The 15,483-nt window shown below is 30.0% G+C and overlaps 2 protein-coding genes and 1 pseudogene across 3 annotated transcripts; 2 read left to right on the top strand and 1 right to left on the bottom strand.

Moving 5' to 3' along the window:
- Positions 1–5,693: 5,693 nt before the first annotated feature.
- On the top strand, positions 5,694–9,365 carry LOC149892013 (uncharacterized; annotated as a pseudogene). Its single transcript, XR_016450096.1, has 2 exons — positions 5,694–5,782; positions 7,143–9,365. The product of XR_016450096.1 is annotated as an uncharacterized LOC149892013 (transcript).
- Positions 9,366–11,551: 2,186 nt separating this feature from the next.
- On the bottom strand, positions 11,552–13,093 carry LOC149892012 (uncharacterized). The gene is made up of 2 exons (XM_090079766.1): positions 12,946–13,093; positions 11,552–12,161 (listed from the first exon to the last, which is right to left on the bottom strand). Exons 1-2 carry the CDS (start codon positions 13,011–13,013, stop codon positions 11,552–11,554), a joined length of 678 nt encoding a protein of 225 aa, XP_089935892.1. The 5' UTR covers positions 13,014–13,093.
- A 1,374-nt stretch (positions 13,094–14,467) lies between these two features.
- On the top strand, positions 14,468–14,971 carry LOC149892011 (uncharacterized). Its single transcript, XM_090078050.1, has 2 exons — positions 14,468–14,540; positions 14,646–14,971. The coding sequence occupies exons 1-2, from the start codon at positions 14,468–14,470 to the stop codon at positions 14,969–14,971; spliced, it is 399 nt and encodes a 132-aa protein (XP_089934176.1).
- The last annotated feature ends 512 nt before the right edge of the window (positions 14,972–15,483 follow it).

The raw sequence follows: 15,483 nt of genomic DNA, 5'->3' as shown, positions 1-15,483 counted from the left end.
CTTCTCAAATTCTTTCATGAAGTTGTGTAGGCACTCTGCAACTTGAGGGTCACGCTCTTCAATGTCATTTATGGTTCTTTTGCAAAGCAAGTGGAGATTTAATATGTCTTTTTGAACTTTATGCATAGTCACTAGATTTTCAGAAGACCAGGAATCAGAGCATCGCTTACATTCTGCCAGAAATAGTAAAATGTTGTAAACACTAATAAACTCTAACTCATCCGGAATCAAACTTTGAAGATCTGGTTTGTTTAGAGTTTCAAGAGCAACCAGTAAACCAGCCTTCAATCTGAGAATTGACTTAAGCATCATAAAGTTAGAATTCCATCTTGTTACAATTGGCTGAATGATCTTTACTGGTTCTATATTTGCTTCCACGCACGCTTTCTTGATGTCCTGCCAGTCTAATGAACTTTGGTGGGTCCTTTGAGTAAGTCCTTTACATTTCTTAATTATACCATTGATTCCTTCTGATTTTTCTACAGCCTTTGTTAAACAAGTGTTGAGCAGATGATCGGCACAGGTTAGATGATCACTGATCTCTTTGCTTTCCGTGATTGCTTTCTTCATGTTGGCTGCAGCATCAGTAACACCCACTTTGTAAAGGTCTTCCCTCTGAAGACCAGGAAATTGAGAAATCATGTGGTCTATTCCTTGTGCAAGCAAAACCCCTGTATGTCTCCCAATAAAGTTTTGGCAATCCAAAGATAAGTTTTTGAGTTCAAAGTCTTTGGTAACATAATGCAATGTAAGGGAGACGAAGGGATCACCATTTCTTGCAGTCCATCCATCTGTAGTGAAAGCTACCATTTCGCAATGCGGGATGTCTCTCTCGATTTGCATTTTTACATCACGTCTTAGATTGCGATAAATCATTGGTAGCTTAAATTTGGATAAGGTGGTTGGACTTTTTAGGTTGGCTTGTGGACAAAGATAATTCAGCAGCATTTTGAAGCCAGCAGTTTCAATAACGTGAAACGGGAGGTTAGAGAGAACTAGTGAAAGGGTTAGGATGGTATCAAGTTCCAACTGTTGAGCACTTTGTGAAGGCCACTTTATTGTTTCAGTAAAGTCGTCCATTTTTGTTTGGTGACTTGATGATGCATCATGTGGGAGGTTATCAAGCCTTTTGTTTTTATTAATAGGACCAAAATATCTTCTTATGGTACTGGACTTATCAGCCTCTGCCTGAGCATTCCTCTTTTCTTGAAATTTCTTCTCTTTATTTTCGTTATCGACTTTTTGCATCTGGTAAAAAGATAGCGGATTGCAGGATCTGAAATAAATAGTGGAATTATATATGTTTAAAAGGATGCGAATTACAATGTTTCAGTAGAAGATAGTTCATAAAAAATAAATACATGAACCACAAGACACATTAGTGTTTTTTTAAAAATTCTAAATAATTTTTTTTTTATCATGTTGCATTTTACCATGGACATATAAGAAATGGACGTGCAACCTATTGTTTTTTTTGCGAACCATGCTCGTTGCGCATAGTTAGAAATCTTTTGTTTTAAGCAATAGAAATTAAATTATATTAAAGTCTGTCGGATTTAACGAAAATTTTTGGACTCGTCTAACCAGTCATTTCAACTTCTCTCATTTATTAAAGATAACAGCAAAAGAACCAAGTTTTAAGCTTAATTTTATATAGATAGACATTCTTAATACCTTAAGAAATAACGCGGACAATGAAAAGAAATTGAGATCATTTGCTTGACTACCTTAGTACATGTATAACTTGAGATAAAATAAATAATACAAAAATCAAATTGTTTTGTAGCTACCTAGAGCACAATGGTTTCATGTCTAGGGAATTACTCCATCTATTATATTGCTGTAGACATCCAGTTTATGAATATTATAGAATTTTCTATTTTTATGTTTAACAACAGAAATATATACAGTAAAGGATAAATAACTTATACATAAAATGAATGTAAATACAATAAAGAAAAAAATAATTTGTCACAGTTTTAAAAAATTTAGCAAAGTCAATTTATGGCAAACCGCAAGAATAACTAAGTATTTAATATTAACATAAAATGATTTACCAGCTATATATAAACTAATTTTTATTTGACAAAAACAAATGGGTTATTATGAGCTTATTATGACAATTGAAATAATATATGAAATATGAAAAGCGAAAACATGAAATATCTGACCGCATTTTGCAAGATAATTATAAATTTGAATAACTTTTTAAAAGGTTATGCTTTATCAAATGAATTATAAAAAAGTCTATAAGAAAATACACCTACTAAAAAAATAATGCATTAAGGAATATAAATTATGGAGCTTATAAAGTAGCCGAGGCAAAAAATGGCGACATGTCGGAAAAAATACTAAAAAAATACACAAAATTAAGGCTGGTGAATGAAGGACCAAGGAGTTGAATGAAACCAGATCTTAATAAAAAATTTAATTTAAGCTTTTTTATACTTCGCTATACTTTTTTTAGTCATTTTAAAATTATCCATACAGATCTATTTTATCATTGACAGACTTTGTTTACACGAAAAAAGTTCCCAAATTTACAAATATTTATCTTGAAAAAATGATGAAAATCTGTTCGTGCCGACAACTAATTTCCTTTACCTTGGTGTAATTTGTTTAGTAATTTGTCAACGCGTGAAGTAGTTACTTTATCCTGAAGTACAGTCTTATTAAACAAATGCTATAAAAGTTTAAACTAATACCACGTGATCAGAGGTTCTGTTTTTAAACTGTGGGCAGCCATTTTAATAGATTTTTTTGTTGACTGGTGAAAATTTAGAGTTAGGGCCTCTTTATATGGAAAGCGGGCTGGCTCGGCAAACGAGCCAGCCCGTTTACCGAGATATCGACGTTGTCCTTATTTCAACTTAATTTTATTTTGCGTTTATATGAATAAACAAACTAGCCCGGATCGCTATCCGGGCCAGATCGTTTATTCATATAAACGCAAAATTTTTCGAAGCCAGTTTTGGCCTCTCAAGAAGGCGGCGGATACAACGAACGGCTATATGAAAATTAAAAAACTAATGATAATCAAATTTTATATCTTAAGCTCAAATATTGATAAGTTTCAAATAAAAATCTATTATTTTGTTTAGCATAAGACTTTTTCATAAAAATAACGGAATATTACATAATTACATAAACTTCAAGTATAAATATTTTTTTATTTAACAAAACATATTCTTACAATAGCTTGTTGTATGTTAACTTTCTGCTTTTCGTTTTTTAGAATAAATATGAGCCCATAATTATGAAAGTGGTCTAAGTCATATTTCTTATTTCGAGATATTTAATGATTCGCATTTGAATAAATAAAAAATTCCGTATAGCGTTGTGATTACAACTACTTTTTAAAGGTTCATTTTTGACGATATCGTAAAAATTACATTGAATATATTTAGTTTAAAATCATGTCGTGTGAAATAAGTGATAAATTCATTTTTTTTTTTAATTTTGACTTAGACCACTTTCATAATTATGGGCACATATGATAAAATACAGATTCTCAGTAAAACTAAGTAGGAGTTTTAATTTTAGTTTGTTTCAATTTAGTTTGTTTAATAGTAGTGAAGAAAAAGTATTTGTTTACTTGAGCAGAAATCTCAAATTTAAAATAATTAGCATTTGCAATATAACTTACGTACCTTTTAGTTCTTAACTACCCAATGCTTGTGCTAGAAGCAGGGGCCTGTACAGGAATTTTTTTGGATGGGTCGCAATTTTAACCCCTTCCCAAAAATGTTAAATTTTAGCATCCCCCCCCTTCCTCATTGAGAAACGCATATATGAGGTAAGACGGCTTAGTGTATGTACAAACGTAAGTCCGAATTTAATTTTTAGTGTTTAAAACCCTTACTTTCTTTTTATATTGTTCAAAATGCAAGTAATTAAAAAGATACACAGCTTTGTATAAAACAATTGGGGATGTCCATTGATATATTTTAACATATGCTTGTTGTTAACTGTAGTCTTCTCCTCCTGATGATAAATATCAAAAGAATTTGACTAAAACTTTACTAAGGGTGTAATTGAAATGGAAGTCCGGAATTTGTTCTCTAAGAAATAATAACTTTTATTTTTTTTAAATTAACAAAAGAAAATATTTAAAAAATGAAGTACTTTATAACTTAACAAAAAAGGTATGTCCATTCAAGTTTTTTATTAATTTGTTTAAGTCAAAAATTAAAACAACCTCCGTTTAATATATAAATCGTTTTTTAATAAACTTTAGACCGTTCTCGATTTGAAAAGCGCTATAATAAAATACCAAATCGTAAATCTAACTGTTATCCCGGATTAATAACTTCTTACCATCCGTTCGAACAATTAACCTTGTATAGTTTGCTTAATTATTGCTTTAGTTTGCTATAATTATTCGCTCTGTTTGCTTTTATCTACCGACGCATCATATTTATTCAAAATATTGAAGTTGTGAAAAAATATATAAAGATACATATTTTGGGTATGTCCAGCGACGTAGCAGACATCCCCTAGACACGCCCTGAGAAGGTTAGTAGCACAACTGCATGTTGCGTTATTGAAAGTATAAAATTTGTCAAAATTGTAGGTAGACACCACTGCCGCTTACCATTCAGTTGTGTTATCAACCTTCTAGCACACTGTATTGGGTAACTAAGAACTAAAAGGTACATAAGTTATACATAAATATTAATTTAATCGTAAATTGCACATAAAAAAATTATATCGAATATTTTGAACTTTAACATTTAAATTAACAATTTCTTTAATTGTCTAATTTTTTGAAAATCATTTCATTTCTCTAAACTTTTTAAAATTTTGTTTCATTGTCTTGTTTTTCTTTCAAAACTGTTTAATTATTTTCTTTCATATTACAATAGTCTTATTAGATGTACATCGGTTCACCGCTAAGAGCTCTGATCGCCGCCATCTTGGAAGGCCAATTTTTGCTTCAATATATTTTCGAAAACAACAATAGAATACGCTATCTAGTTATATTTTGAGATCAGTGGTTTAAAATATACTAAATTATAGTAAGAGTAAAACACTTACTTTAAATGAGCTTTAACTCCACTGGTGCTACCTTGAGACAGCTTAATCACTTATTTGCACTTATTGCACTCAGCAAATCCTGATTTTCTGCCAGAGCCAGAGATGTTATCCTCTTCTCTGTCTAGCTTGGTAAAATAATTCCAAGAGCCATTGTTTCTTGAAGATGGTTTGATTCGGTAGTGATTTTGGTATACTAATCAGATCACTGAAGAACTTTGAGGTTGTTAGTCTTTCTTGACTTTTGTCAAGCTTATATAGGAGACTAATTTAATTTTAGAGGGTAATTAATTATTTAACAACTATCTGACTTGATAAAAACAAAGTAATTTTTTACCATAATAATTACCGCTTATACAAACTTTTATCACAATTTACCGAAATTACCGATTTTTACCGCTTTTACGCAGTTTTACCGTATTTACGCAATTTTACCGTTTTTACGCATTTTTACGCCTTTTACGCATTTTTACGCATTTTTACCGATTTTACGCATTTTTACGCAATTTTACCGTCTTCTGTTACAAGAAAGCGTAAAAATGCGTATTACGCGTTTTACCGCATTTTGCCGCATTTTACCGAAATTTTTTTACCGCCGGTGCGGTAACGCCGATGCTTAATCTGCAAATCAATGTTGTAGCGCAAGTCACGTGACTTTTTATTTTGATATTTTCAAAATGTCGTCAAGTAAGTTTATTGGTTTAGTTACAAAAGAAACAGTTGACTTTGAATTACTTAATACCGACTCGTAAGTAGTTTCTATTACTATGGTAATTTTAAAATTTGAAAATAAAAAGGAAAATTTTATTTTTCCGATAATTGGATTCCATTTTATGTTCTTTTAACGATAAAATAGTAAACTATTATATCGTGCATTATCAACTATTATATAAATATCGGGCGCTACTCGACTTTCTCCCCCCCCCCCCCTAATTTTATGATTGATTCTGATAGAGAATTTTATGCTGATTAAGAATCGTATAAAAACATGGGTCTCAAAATCAATGGAAAGTGCTCTAATTCGAAGTCAAAGTTGTAAAAAATCCCACTAAAAACCCTAATATTCGCCATTTTGAAAATACTAAGTTAATGATCTTTTAGCTGACAAAAGCAAAACATTAATAGCATGGTTTTTACGTTAAGAAAGTCGTTAAAGTATGTTTATCTTGCGCAATTTTTTGTGGCAATGAAAATAGCCGTTTTTTGATTTATTAGAGAATAAACTATATTGCAAGTAATGTACTTTTGTAATAAATTTAAAAAAAAAATTCAACAGTTTTGTTTCCTAAAAGAAGAACTTATGAAACTTAGTACATAGTTGTTCTATCACATGTAAAATTTAAAAAATGTAACCTTCAAACCGTTTTTTTAATAAAAAAAACCAGCGTAGGATACAATAATAATTATTCATCAATTTTTCTACATTCTCACATTCTACGTTCAACCTTTATTTGAAATCTTCCATTAATTTCATTTCGTTATAACACTTTCGTTACAATACTTTAAAATAATAATGTTAATAAAAACCAGGTCTGTTTATTGCGCAATGTAACGGTAATTAATTTTCGTTAAAAATGAAAGCGTTTTGAAAAAAAATGGCGAATATTAGGGTTTTTAGTGGGATTTTTTACAACTTTGACTTCGAATTAGAGCACTTTCCATTGATTTTGAGACCCATGTTTTTATACGATTCTTAATCAGCATAAAATTCTTTATCAGAATCAATCATAAAATTAGGGGGGGGGGGGGAGAAAGTCGAGTAGCGCCTAAATATCGTGCATTAAAGGGTTAAAATAACTTAAGACTAGCTCTCATACACAGTACTAGTAGTTAACTAACTATAAATCTATATGTATAACTATATATATATAACTATATGTATAACTATATATATTGTGCCTTTAAATAACTATATATATATATTGTGCAAAGTTTTTAAGTAAGACTAAATTCTTTATATTATTTATTTCCTAACTGTAAAAAAATAACTTATATTACCCTGCTAATTACGATGCTTATGAAATTCCAATTGTCATTAATTTTTGATTTTTTTTTAATATTATGTTGTTTTTAAATGTACCTAAAGTTTATACTTTTTATTTCTACAGTGTCGATTCAAGTTTCCACAATAAGTTACTACATACGGATTTAGAAATAGTTGTGCCAATAGAGCAACTCTCGACAAAAAAAAAAGTTGGACGTAAAAGAACCAGAAATCCAGATAGCTGGAAATGAAATGTCAATAAAAAAAGGCGTCAAGCTGGCCAGGAGTATAAAAGCAGGAATAAAGTGATAAGAAGAAAGAGAGAGATCAATAATGAGAAGGACTGTACTAACTGTAAATTTAAATGCCACATTTATTTTCCGCAAGAGCAACGGGAGTTACTATTTAACAAATTTTGGGGACTCAATGATGACCTCAAAGCACACTTTTATAGTGAAAATACAACACGTATTGTGAAAAAAACTAAACGAACACTTGCAATTTCATCGAGGCGGCAATACTCATTTGCCTACTTTTTTCACCTGGCAGGGATTCCCATCAGAGTTTGCAAACCTTTCTTTTTAAACACTATTGACATAAGCCAACAAAGAATTTCATATTTTTATAAACATTTCCAAACAGATACAAACACGCCTACCCCAAGAAAACAAGGTAGACATACAAAAAAGAAAATTCCTGATGCGGTCAGAGATGGCGTTAGGAAACACATATATAGTATTCCGGTTATAGACTCGCACTATTGCCGTGCTAATACAAATAGAAAATACTTTGAGTCTGAATTGTCTATTAGTCGACTGTATGAGCTTTACCAAGACTTTTGTCAGCAAAAACAATTTCAACCGGCTAAAAAGCACTTATGCTCTGAAATTTTTTTAACTGAGTTCAATATTTCTTTCCAGCAAAGAAAAAAAGATAGGTGTGATAAGTGTGAAATTTTTAAAATCAAAAGTGCTGAAGGTATTTTAAGTGATTGTGAACGGGCTCAGCATCTAAGTCATATTGAACAAAAAGAAGATGCACGCGAAAAGCGCAAAAAAGACAGTCAGGACATCCTGTTCTCTGTTTTGATTTACAAAATGTTTTAACAGTTCCCAAGGCTGAGATATCCAACTTCTTTTATCTTAGGAAGCTGTCTGTTTATAACATGACAGCACATCTTTCTTTAGATAAAGATGTTTATTGTTGTATCTGGTCTGAAAGCCAATCTGGCAGAGCCGGAAATGATTTGGCATCTGCGATCCTACGAATTTTAGAATCTGTGCTTACCACCCATCCAAAACTTAAGAACCTCATTTTATGGTCAGATTCTTGCGTTCCGCAAAATAGAAACAGTATTATGAGCACGGCAATAAAGCATTTTTTAAATGCTCATCCTGATGTTGAATCTATCACTCAAAAGATTTCTGCAAGCGGACATGGCTTCACCTCAGTTTTTACAGGTGCCCAATCATTAAGAAAAAAGAAATCTACAGCATATCCCATAACTGCACCAAAACTGTCAATTCAGACCAAAAAAAGCCACTTACTTTCAAAAGAAAAGAATGAAGATATTAAAAAAATGATGCCCTACATGCCTGAGATTGATAGAAATTATATGGCAACTCTTTGTGTTTAGTAATTCATGTGCATCTCCCATGTACTTTTCTTAATTATTTTTATGTCTTAATATAATTGTTTCATGAAAAAAAAATGTTTTACTTGAACACAACCAAATAATGTCTAAAACAGGGGTGGATCCAGGTCATTGTCCTAGGGGGGAGGGGGTTATATGACCAAAAAAAATGATTTTTTCAGCTAAAACCACTGTTTCATTTGATCATTTTTCTAACTAAGTTCAATAATTCTTTCCGGCAAAGAAAAAAAGATAGGTGTAATTAGTGTAAATTTTTTAAAATCAAAAGTGCTGAAGGTACTTTAAATGATTGTGAACGGGCTCAGCATCTAAGTCATATTGAACAAAAATAAGATGCACGCGAAGAGCGTAAAAAATGCTTATAAATTAGTTTACTAATAAATATATTAAATGTGTATATAACTAACTTTTTTTTTGCCAAAAATTCAAATTTTGCAAAATAATATTTTGTATTTTTATTTTTTTTTAAATTTCTATCAATAATATTTTGAAGATTGATAATTCTTAAGATAGGGGGGAGGGGGATACTCCCATCTTTGTATCCGTCCTTGGTAAGAAATACATTCAAAACATTCACCAAATAAGACATTTGTGCATGTTTGGACAAACTATAATTAAAAAAACCCAAAAAAATTGACATAGAACATTATACAATTTTTGTATTTTGTAAAGTTTGTCAGTAATTTGTTCTATCTCAAAAGTCAAAAATCATTTTTTTAAACACTAAATACACAATAATTTTCTAAAAATGGTTTATAAGGGTATTATATATTGACCTTGACAATTTTATAATAACAAAATTTGGTGCAAAGTTTATTTTGAACATTTTTAGGGCTTTTGAAAATTCAAATGCCTTTTTTTCAAAACCATAGTTTAGCGACATAGAACAAGATAATACTGAGGGGACGATATGTGAATAACATCTTTGGAGGGTTGAACCAAGCATAGTTTAATGTCACTGTAATTCTTTTTTTTAATTAATGTTGAAGTTGGGATTTGTGATTGAATTAAGTTTAAGCAAATGTCACAATCTAAAACTTTTTTAATTTTTTTTTACAACAAATCCAGCAATATATTCCACAACATCACTAACATATAATGATGAACTTCTTGAATAACTTAAACTGTTTACAGCATACTCATGGTCATCACAAATTTTTTCTTTATCAAAATCTTCAATAAGCTGATGATCAATTGTTTTCATTTTAATATTTTTGGAAGAACTCATTGCTAAAATTATTGATGGTGCCTGTTCAATACAATTGGCCTGAGAAGAACCTGAAACACTTGTATGAATCAACAATTTTTTGTAGGCAGCTTGAAACTGTTTTGCTGTGGGATTATTATTATATCCTCCATGGCTCCTTATAGCACTGAAAAAAACTTCCAAATGGTCTTGAGATTGTTTATAAGCTGAAATATACCTAAGACTATAATTACCATTTTGAACATAATAATTCCATATTCCCATATATGATTTCAGGCTTACAATCATCTCAATAACACCTGTTTTACTTTGACTTAAATGCAGAGGTTCTCCATTTTTAGCACATTTAAGTGTTATTAAATACTCTATTGACTCTTTTATTTTTTTGAAAATAGTTTCTTTATTATGTTGTAAACTAGATTTGAAATTCTTTGCTAACAAATTTCTGCTATTTAAGATGTCAAAAATGTTATTAATAGCAATAATAAATCTTTCTGTTGATTTGCTGTCTTCAAAATCCTTCAAGTGGTGACTTTCTTGTAAATATTCTATTGCATTTGCAACTTTTTGACTGAATGTCTGTGCAGCTAGCTTGACTTTCATTTTTTCTTGAAACCAATTTATATGTCTCTTTGTAATTTTTGTCGCTAAATGAAGGCCTTCCTTTTCTTGAATATTTACTAATTTTTCAGTAAAATCCCATTTTATCGGTTCATTATTACTATCAAACATTATTTTGTGCAAACCTAATGTATTTCTTATAAGTTTTAACATGTGCGGAGGATCCATGAAAATAAAAATTGGTTTTATTGTAGCTGGATGTGGAAAGTATGTACAAGTACAGTTAACTGATAAATCAGCTCCAAGATGATTAGCCATACTAATATTTGCCGAAGCACCATCAAAAGTTAAACTTGTTATAGTAACGCCAGCTTCTTCTAATATTTTTAAACACATTTTTACTAAGTTACTTTTTTGAACTCCTGAGATTCCATTAATTAAAAAGTAGCCAATTGGTAGCTTCCACGCATTGTTTAAGCTGTTAATCAAAAACACAATTGCTTCTTTTGCTTCAACTTCAGAATCGCTTTGAAGTTCAGAACCAATATCAACATACCTAAAATTATAATTAAATTTTTTTTGATTAAACAAACACAAACTTTCCACTATTGTGTACATATATAATTGTACTTATATATAACTTTATTAACACAACCTACCCTGAAAACTTTTCACCATCCCATTCTATTTTTTCATGAATTGCCATTTAATCAATCATTAATGAGCAGATACATGATTTTCCTTTTTCTTTTAGTTCTGCTACTTTCAGTTTTAAGACCTTAATTTATTCAGATTGAAATCCAGGTTCGCATGTGACTTTTTGATACCATTTTTGAAGTGTTCTTGGATGAGGAAGCAATTTTGTAAATGTTTTTCTGACATGAATAAGCTCTAGGAGAATAAAAATTTAGGGTAAGAGCAAAGCTTTTCAACTCCATTGGATATTCTTTAGTGCATTTGGATTTTAGTAATTGTTTAAAAACAATTTTTGTAGAAGCAGGCATTGTGTCCTACAAAAATTTAAATAACTTTAAAATATCTAAGAAATTATTACCTATACCTAATTAAAAAGTTTGAATGGAAAGTTCACATAGATTGTTACTTTATATATTTAGTAAATATCACTTACAGAAAGCTTAAGGGAGGATTCTTCGTCAATCATTTGCATTTCCTTCAAATGTTTAAGTAAAGATTGTAAGTTAGATACTCTTTTGTGAAGTTGCCGATTTCGTTGTTGCAAAATTTTAATTTTTTTTTCTTGCTTTGAAATTATTTTTAATGCTAGATTAAAAGACCGTTGTTTTTTAAAATCATTCAGGTAACATTTTCTCCTTTTTAGAGGAGGTTCTAAGGCTGTTTTTTTTAAATTCCTAAAGGTATTGCAGCTCTGTCTTTTAGCTCTGTCTAAGGAGGCTGTTTCCAGGGTAGTTTCAAATGAAGTATCATCTTTTATTGTTTTAATATTAATTTCACTCTCACTTGTGATTTTTCTTTTAGCTGGAGGTTTTCTAGGTTTAATTTTCTTCACCAAACTACTCGGAAAATTAAAAACACTTGGTATAGCATCCTTTTTAAGTTGCTTTTTTGAACTCCAACCGCTAACAACATATGAATCTGGTGTAAAATGCTTAGAACAAATTTTTGAACTTTTTGTTGGAATAAAGTTTTCTCTACGCATGACAGCAATCCATTTATTTCGTAACAATAAATCTTTTGGAAATCTGTAACATAAAATATAATTGATAAATAAAAATACTTTTTTGCATGTTTATCAAAAAGTAACATATAGCAATATAATGGTTTATAGCAACATATTAGTAATAACATTTAGCAATATAATGGCAAACATAATGGATGTGGTTCTAAACTATGATATATTCTATATAGTATTATGTTTACTTTCTTATCAAGAAAAAAGAACTTTTAAGTTTCAAACAACAAATAATATTTATATAAAAATATTAAAACGTTTTAAATAAATATTAGCATAAATCAAAACATATGCTAGGATAAATCAATATTGGCCAAAATTGCAGAAATCCAAAATAAAAATACCATTGAGTCATTAATAATAGTAATAGTGGGCAACAAAAATTATTATTGACATAACAATATGACTTAATATGACTACTATGTATAAATATGATAAGCCATTTATCTTTCATCATAATTTAATAAAAGATAAACATTTATCATGTATATAATCATCTATTAATCATTCATTATAAATTAGGATGAAAAATAAATAGCTCATCATATTTATAGCTTACTATATATATATATATATATATATATATATATATATATATATATATATATATATATATATATATATATATATATATATATATATATATATATATATATATATATATATATATATATATATATAATTTTTCTATATAATATTAAATATGATAATATTTAGTCATATTAAATAGTCAATAGATAAATAACATCATAGTAGTCATATTAAATTATTTTTTATTTAAAATAAACTCTTACAGTAAAATGATATATCTGCCCCGGCTTTGTCTTTCTGTGCAATTATATGCACAGCAAGAATGCACCATAGTTGATGATAATCAAAAAATATAATGCAAATGCAAGAGCAAACTTATCATCTAAAAAAGTTTTTGCCACAAACTGACGTCATGCGTCAACTTTTTTTTTTGGCTTCAGTTGAAGATTAGAATTATTGAGCTTAGGCCGGGTCTATAGTTTTTAATGGTCTAAGGAAAATTTAGAGTTTGTCGGAAACTCGCATGGCTCGCTGATTTCTGCGGCCTCTTTGATATAAAACAATAGGTTGCACGTCCATCTCTTATAGGTTCATGGTAGGAAGTAATCTACCTAATTATTTATGCGTTTGCTTTTGAATTGAGAAAGTTATCTGCAGTTTCCTTTAATACGTTTTACACATTCTTTTATACTAAACTTTGATTCATCATCTTATTGCTATTTTGTAATAAAATTTTTAGGTAATTTTGAAAAGCATAATTCATTTTATCGCAAAAATAAAAAGATATCAAAAAATGTTTTGTTATTTTCAATTTTCGGTGCCAAAAGATTAACGACATTCTTTAAAGAAATATTTCTTAAAAATTCAAGCATTTAGAATTTTAAAACATCTACATCTTTGGAACTAAATATGTTACAGAGATGCTACAGAGATGCTACAGAGATGGTTGAAACAAAAACTGGAATAACTTAAGGATTGCAATCCATTTAAAATAAAAAGATTTACTTTATTCATAAAAATTGCCTAAATCCCCTATCATAAAGAAAGTTCTAGATATAAATAACTTTATATCTAACTGAATCTACAATGTAGTTGAAACATCTTTCAGCACCGTTCCAGGCAAGAACTCAAAAGTATTTTGAGTTCTTATTTGGAAGAAACCCACCAGCTTATACAACTTCCGCCAAACATGATAGTTTTACCGTAGTAATGATTTGTAAAGGGCGAGGCAAAATTAACTCCTCTATTTGCTGTTATTTTTTATTTTGGTATTAACTGTCATTTTTTTTTTTTTACAGTTGTAAAGTAGAATAGCACAAATTTAATTATGAATCGATTCAATTCACAACAACGTGCAGAAATCGTGACTATTTTTATTCAAAAAAATAAGTCAGTAGTGTTAACTCAACGAGAATATCGAAAAAGATATCGCTTTCAGCACCTGATAAGAAAACAGTTCATGTTTTATCAAATTGTTTTGAGCAGTATGGAACAACTTTAGACTCTCGCCATTCAGGAAGACTAAGAACCGCCCGCTCTGAAGAAAATATCGCTCGTGTTCGTGAAAGTGTTGCAGAGTAACCAAAAACATCAACAAGAAGACGTGCTCAACAATTAAATATTTCTCAGCGCTCTCTTCGACAAATTTTGAAAAAAGATTTACACCTTTTCCCTTACAAAATCCAGTTAGTGCAAAAGCTATTGCCCAGAGACCATAATCAGTGTTTGAAGTACAGTAATGTCATTTTGAATCTTGCGAGAGAAACTGATAATTTTAGTAAAAAAATGGTAATGAGTGACGAAGCACATTTTCATCTCAGTGGCCGTGTCAATAAACAAAATTCTCGATTCTGGGGAAGTGAAAGTCCACAAATCATTAATGAAACATGATTGCATCCACAAAAAATAACAGTTTGGTGCGCTATTCATGCCAAAAATGTAATTGGACCTTGTTTTTTTGAAGACGAAAATGGACAAACAACAACTGTTACTGGTGATAAATATCGACAAATGATCCGAGACTTTTTAATGCCACAAATGGAAGAACAAAATCTTGACAATATGTGGTTTCAACAGGACGGTGCCACACCACATACAGTCAAAGAAACAACACGGATTTTGAAAGACCTTTTTCTGGGTCGATTAATTTCTCGTTTTGGTGATTTGCATTGGCCTGCAAGATCACCTGATTTAACAGCTCCAGACTTCTTTTTATGGGGTTATTTAAAAGAAAAGGCGTATGTGAATAAACTACAAACTCTTGATCAACTGAAAAACAATATTCGATAAGAAATAGAAAACATACCTGTTGAAATACTCACAAAAAAATTCAATAAAAAGAGCTGATTTGTGTAGAACCGCCAAAGGCGGACATTTAGTTGATATCATTTTTGAAAATTGACAAACAAAAAATTTAAATGCTAAATAAACATATTATTTGAAAAAAAACAAAATTCGTTTATTTCAAAGTTGTAAGCAAACCAAATGGGCAGTTAATTTTGCCTCACCCTGTATGTCAGCAGGAGGGAACTTCAGCCCACTAATTTTTGTGAGAAACAAATGAAACTGAATTGATGGCACAACGTCTGTTACAAAACTCTATGGTTCATAATCGTTCTGGAAATTCTTTAAAAATCCCATTGTTCATGATCATTTCGGACAGTGTTTAAGTTTTAAACATCAAGTCTAGCAAAAAAACAAATTTTTGAGGCTTATTTTGATTCGAAAAAGATATTTCTTATCATTCATTTTTGATCAACAAAGTAAGGAAATCCCCTAAATTTAAAAAAAGTTTTACCATT

Source organism: Hydra viridissima, unplaced genomic scaffold (assembly GCF_058129835.1).
Source record: "Hydra viridissima isolate aposymbiotic clone 2 unplaced genomic scaffold, HvirCarnegie_v1 scaffold_2, whole genome shotgun sequence".
NCBI lineage: Eukaryota > Metazoa > Cnidaria > Hydrozoa > Anthoathecata > Hydridae > Hydra > Hydra viridissima.
This window is presented reverse-complemented; position numbering and strand designations above follow the sequence as displayed.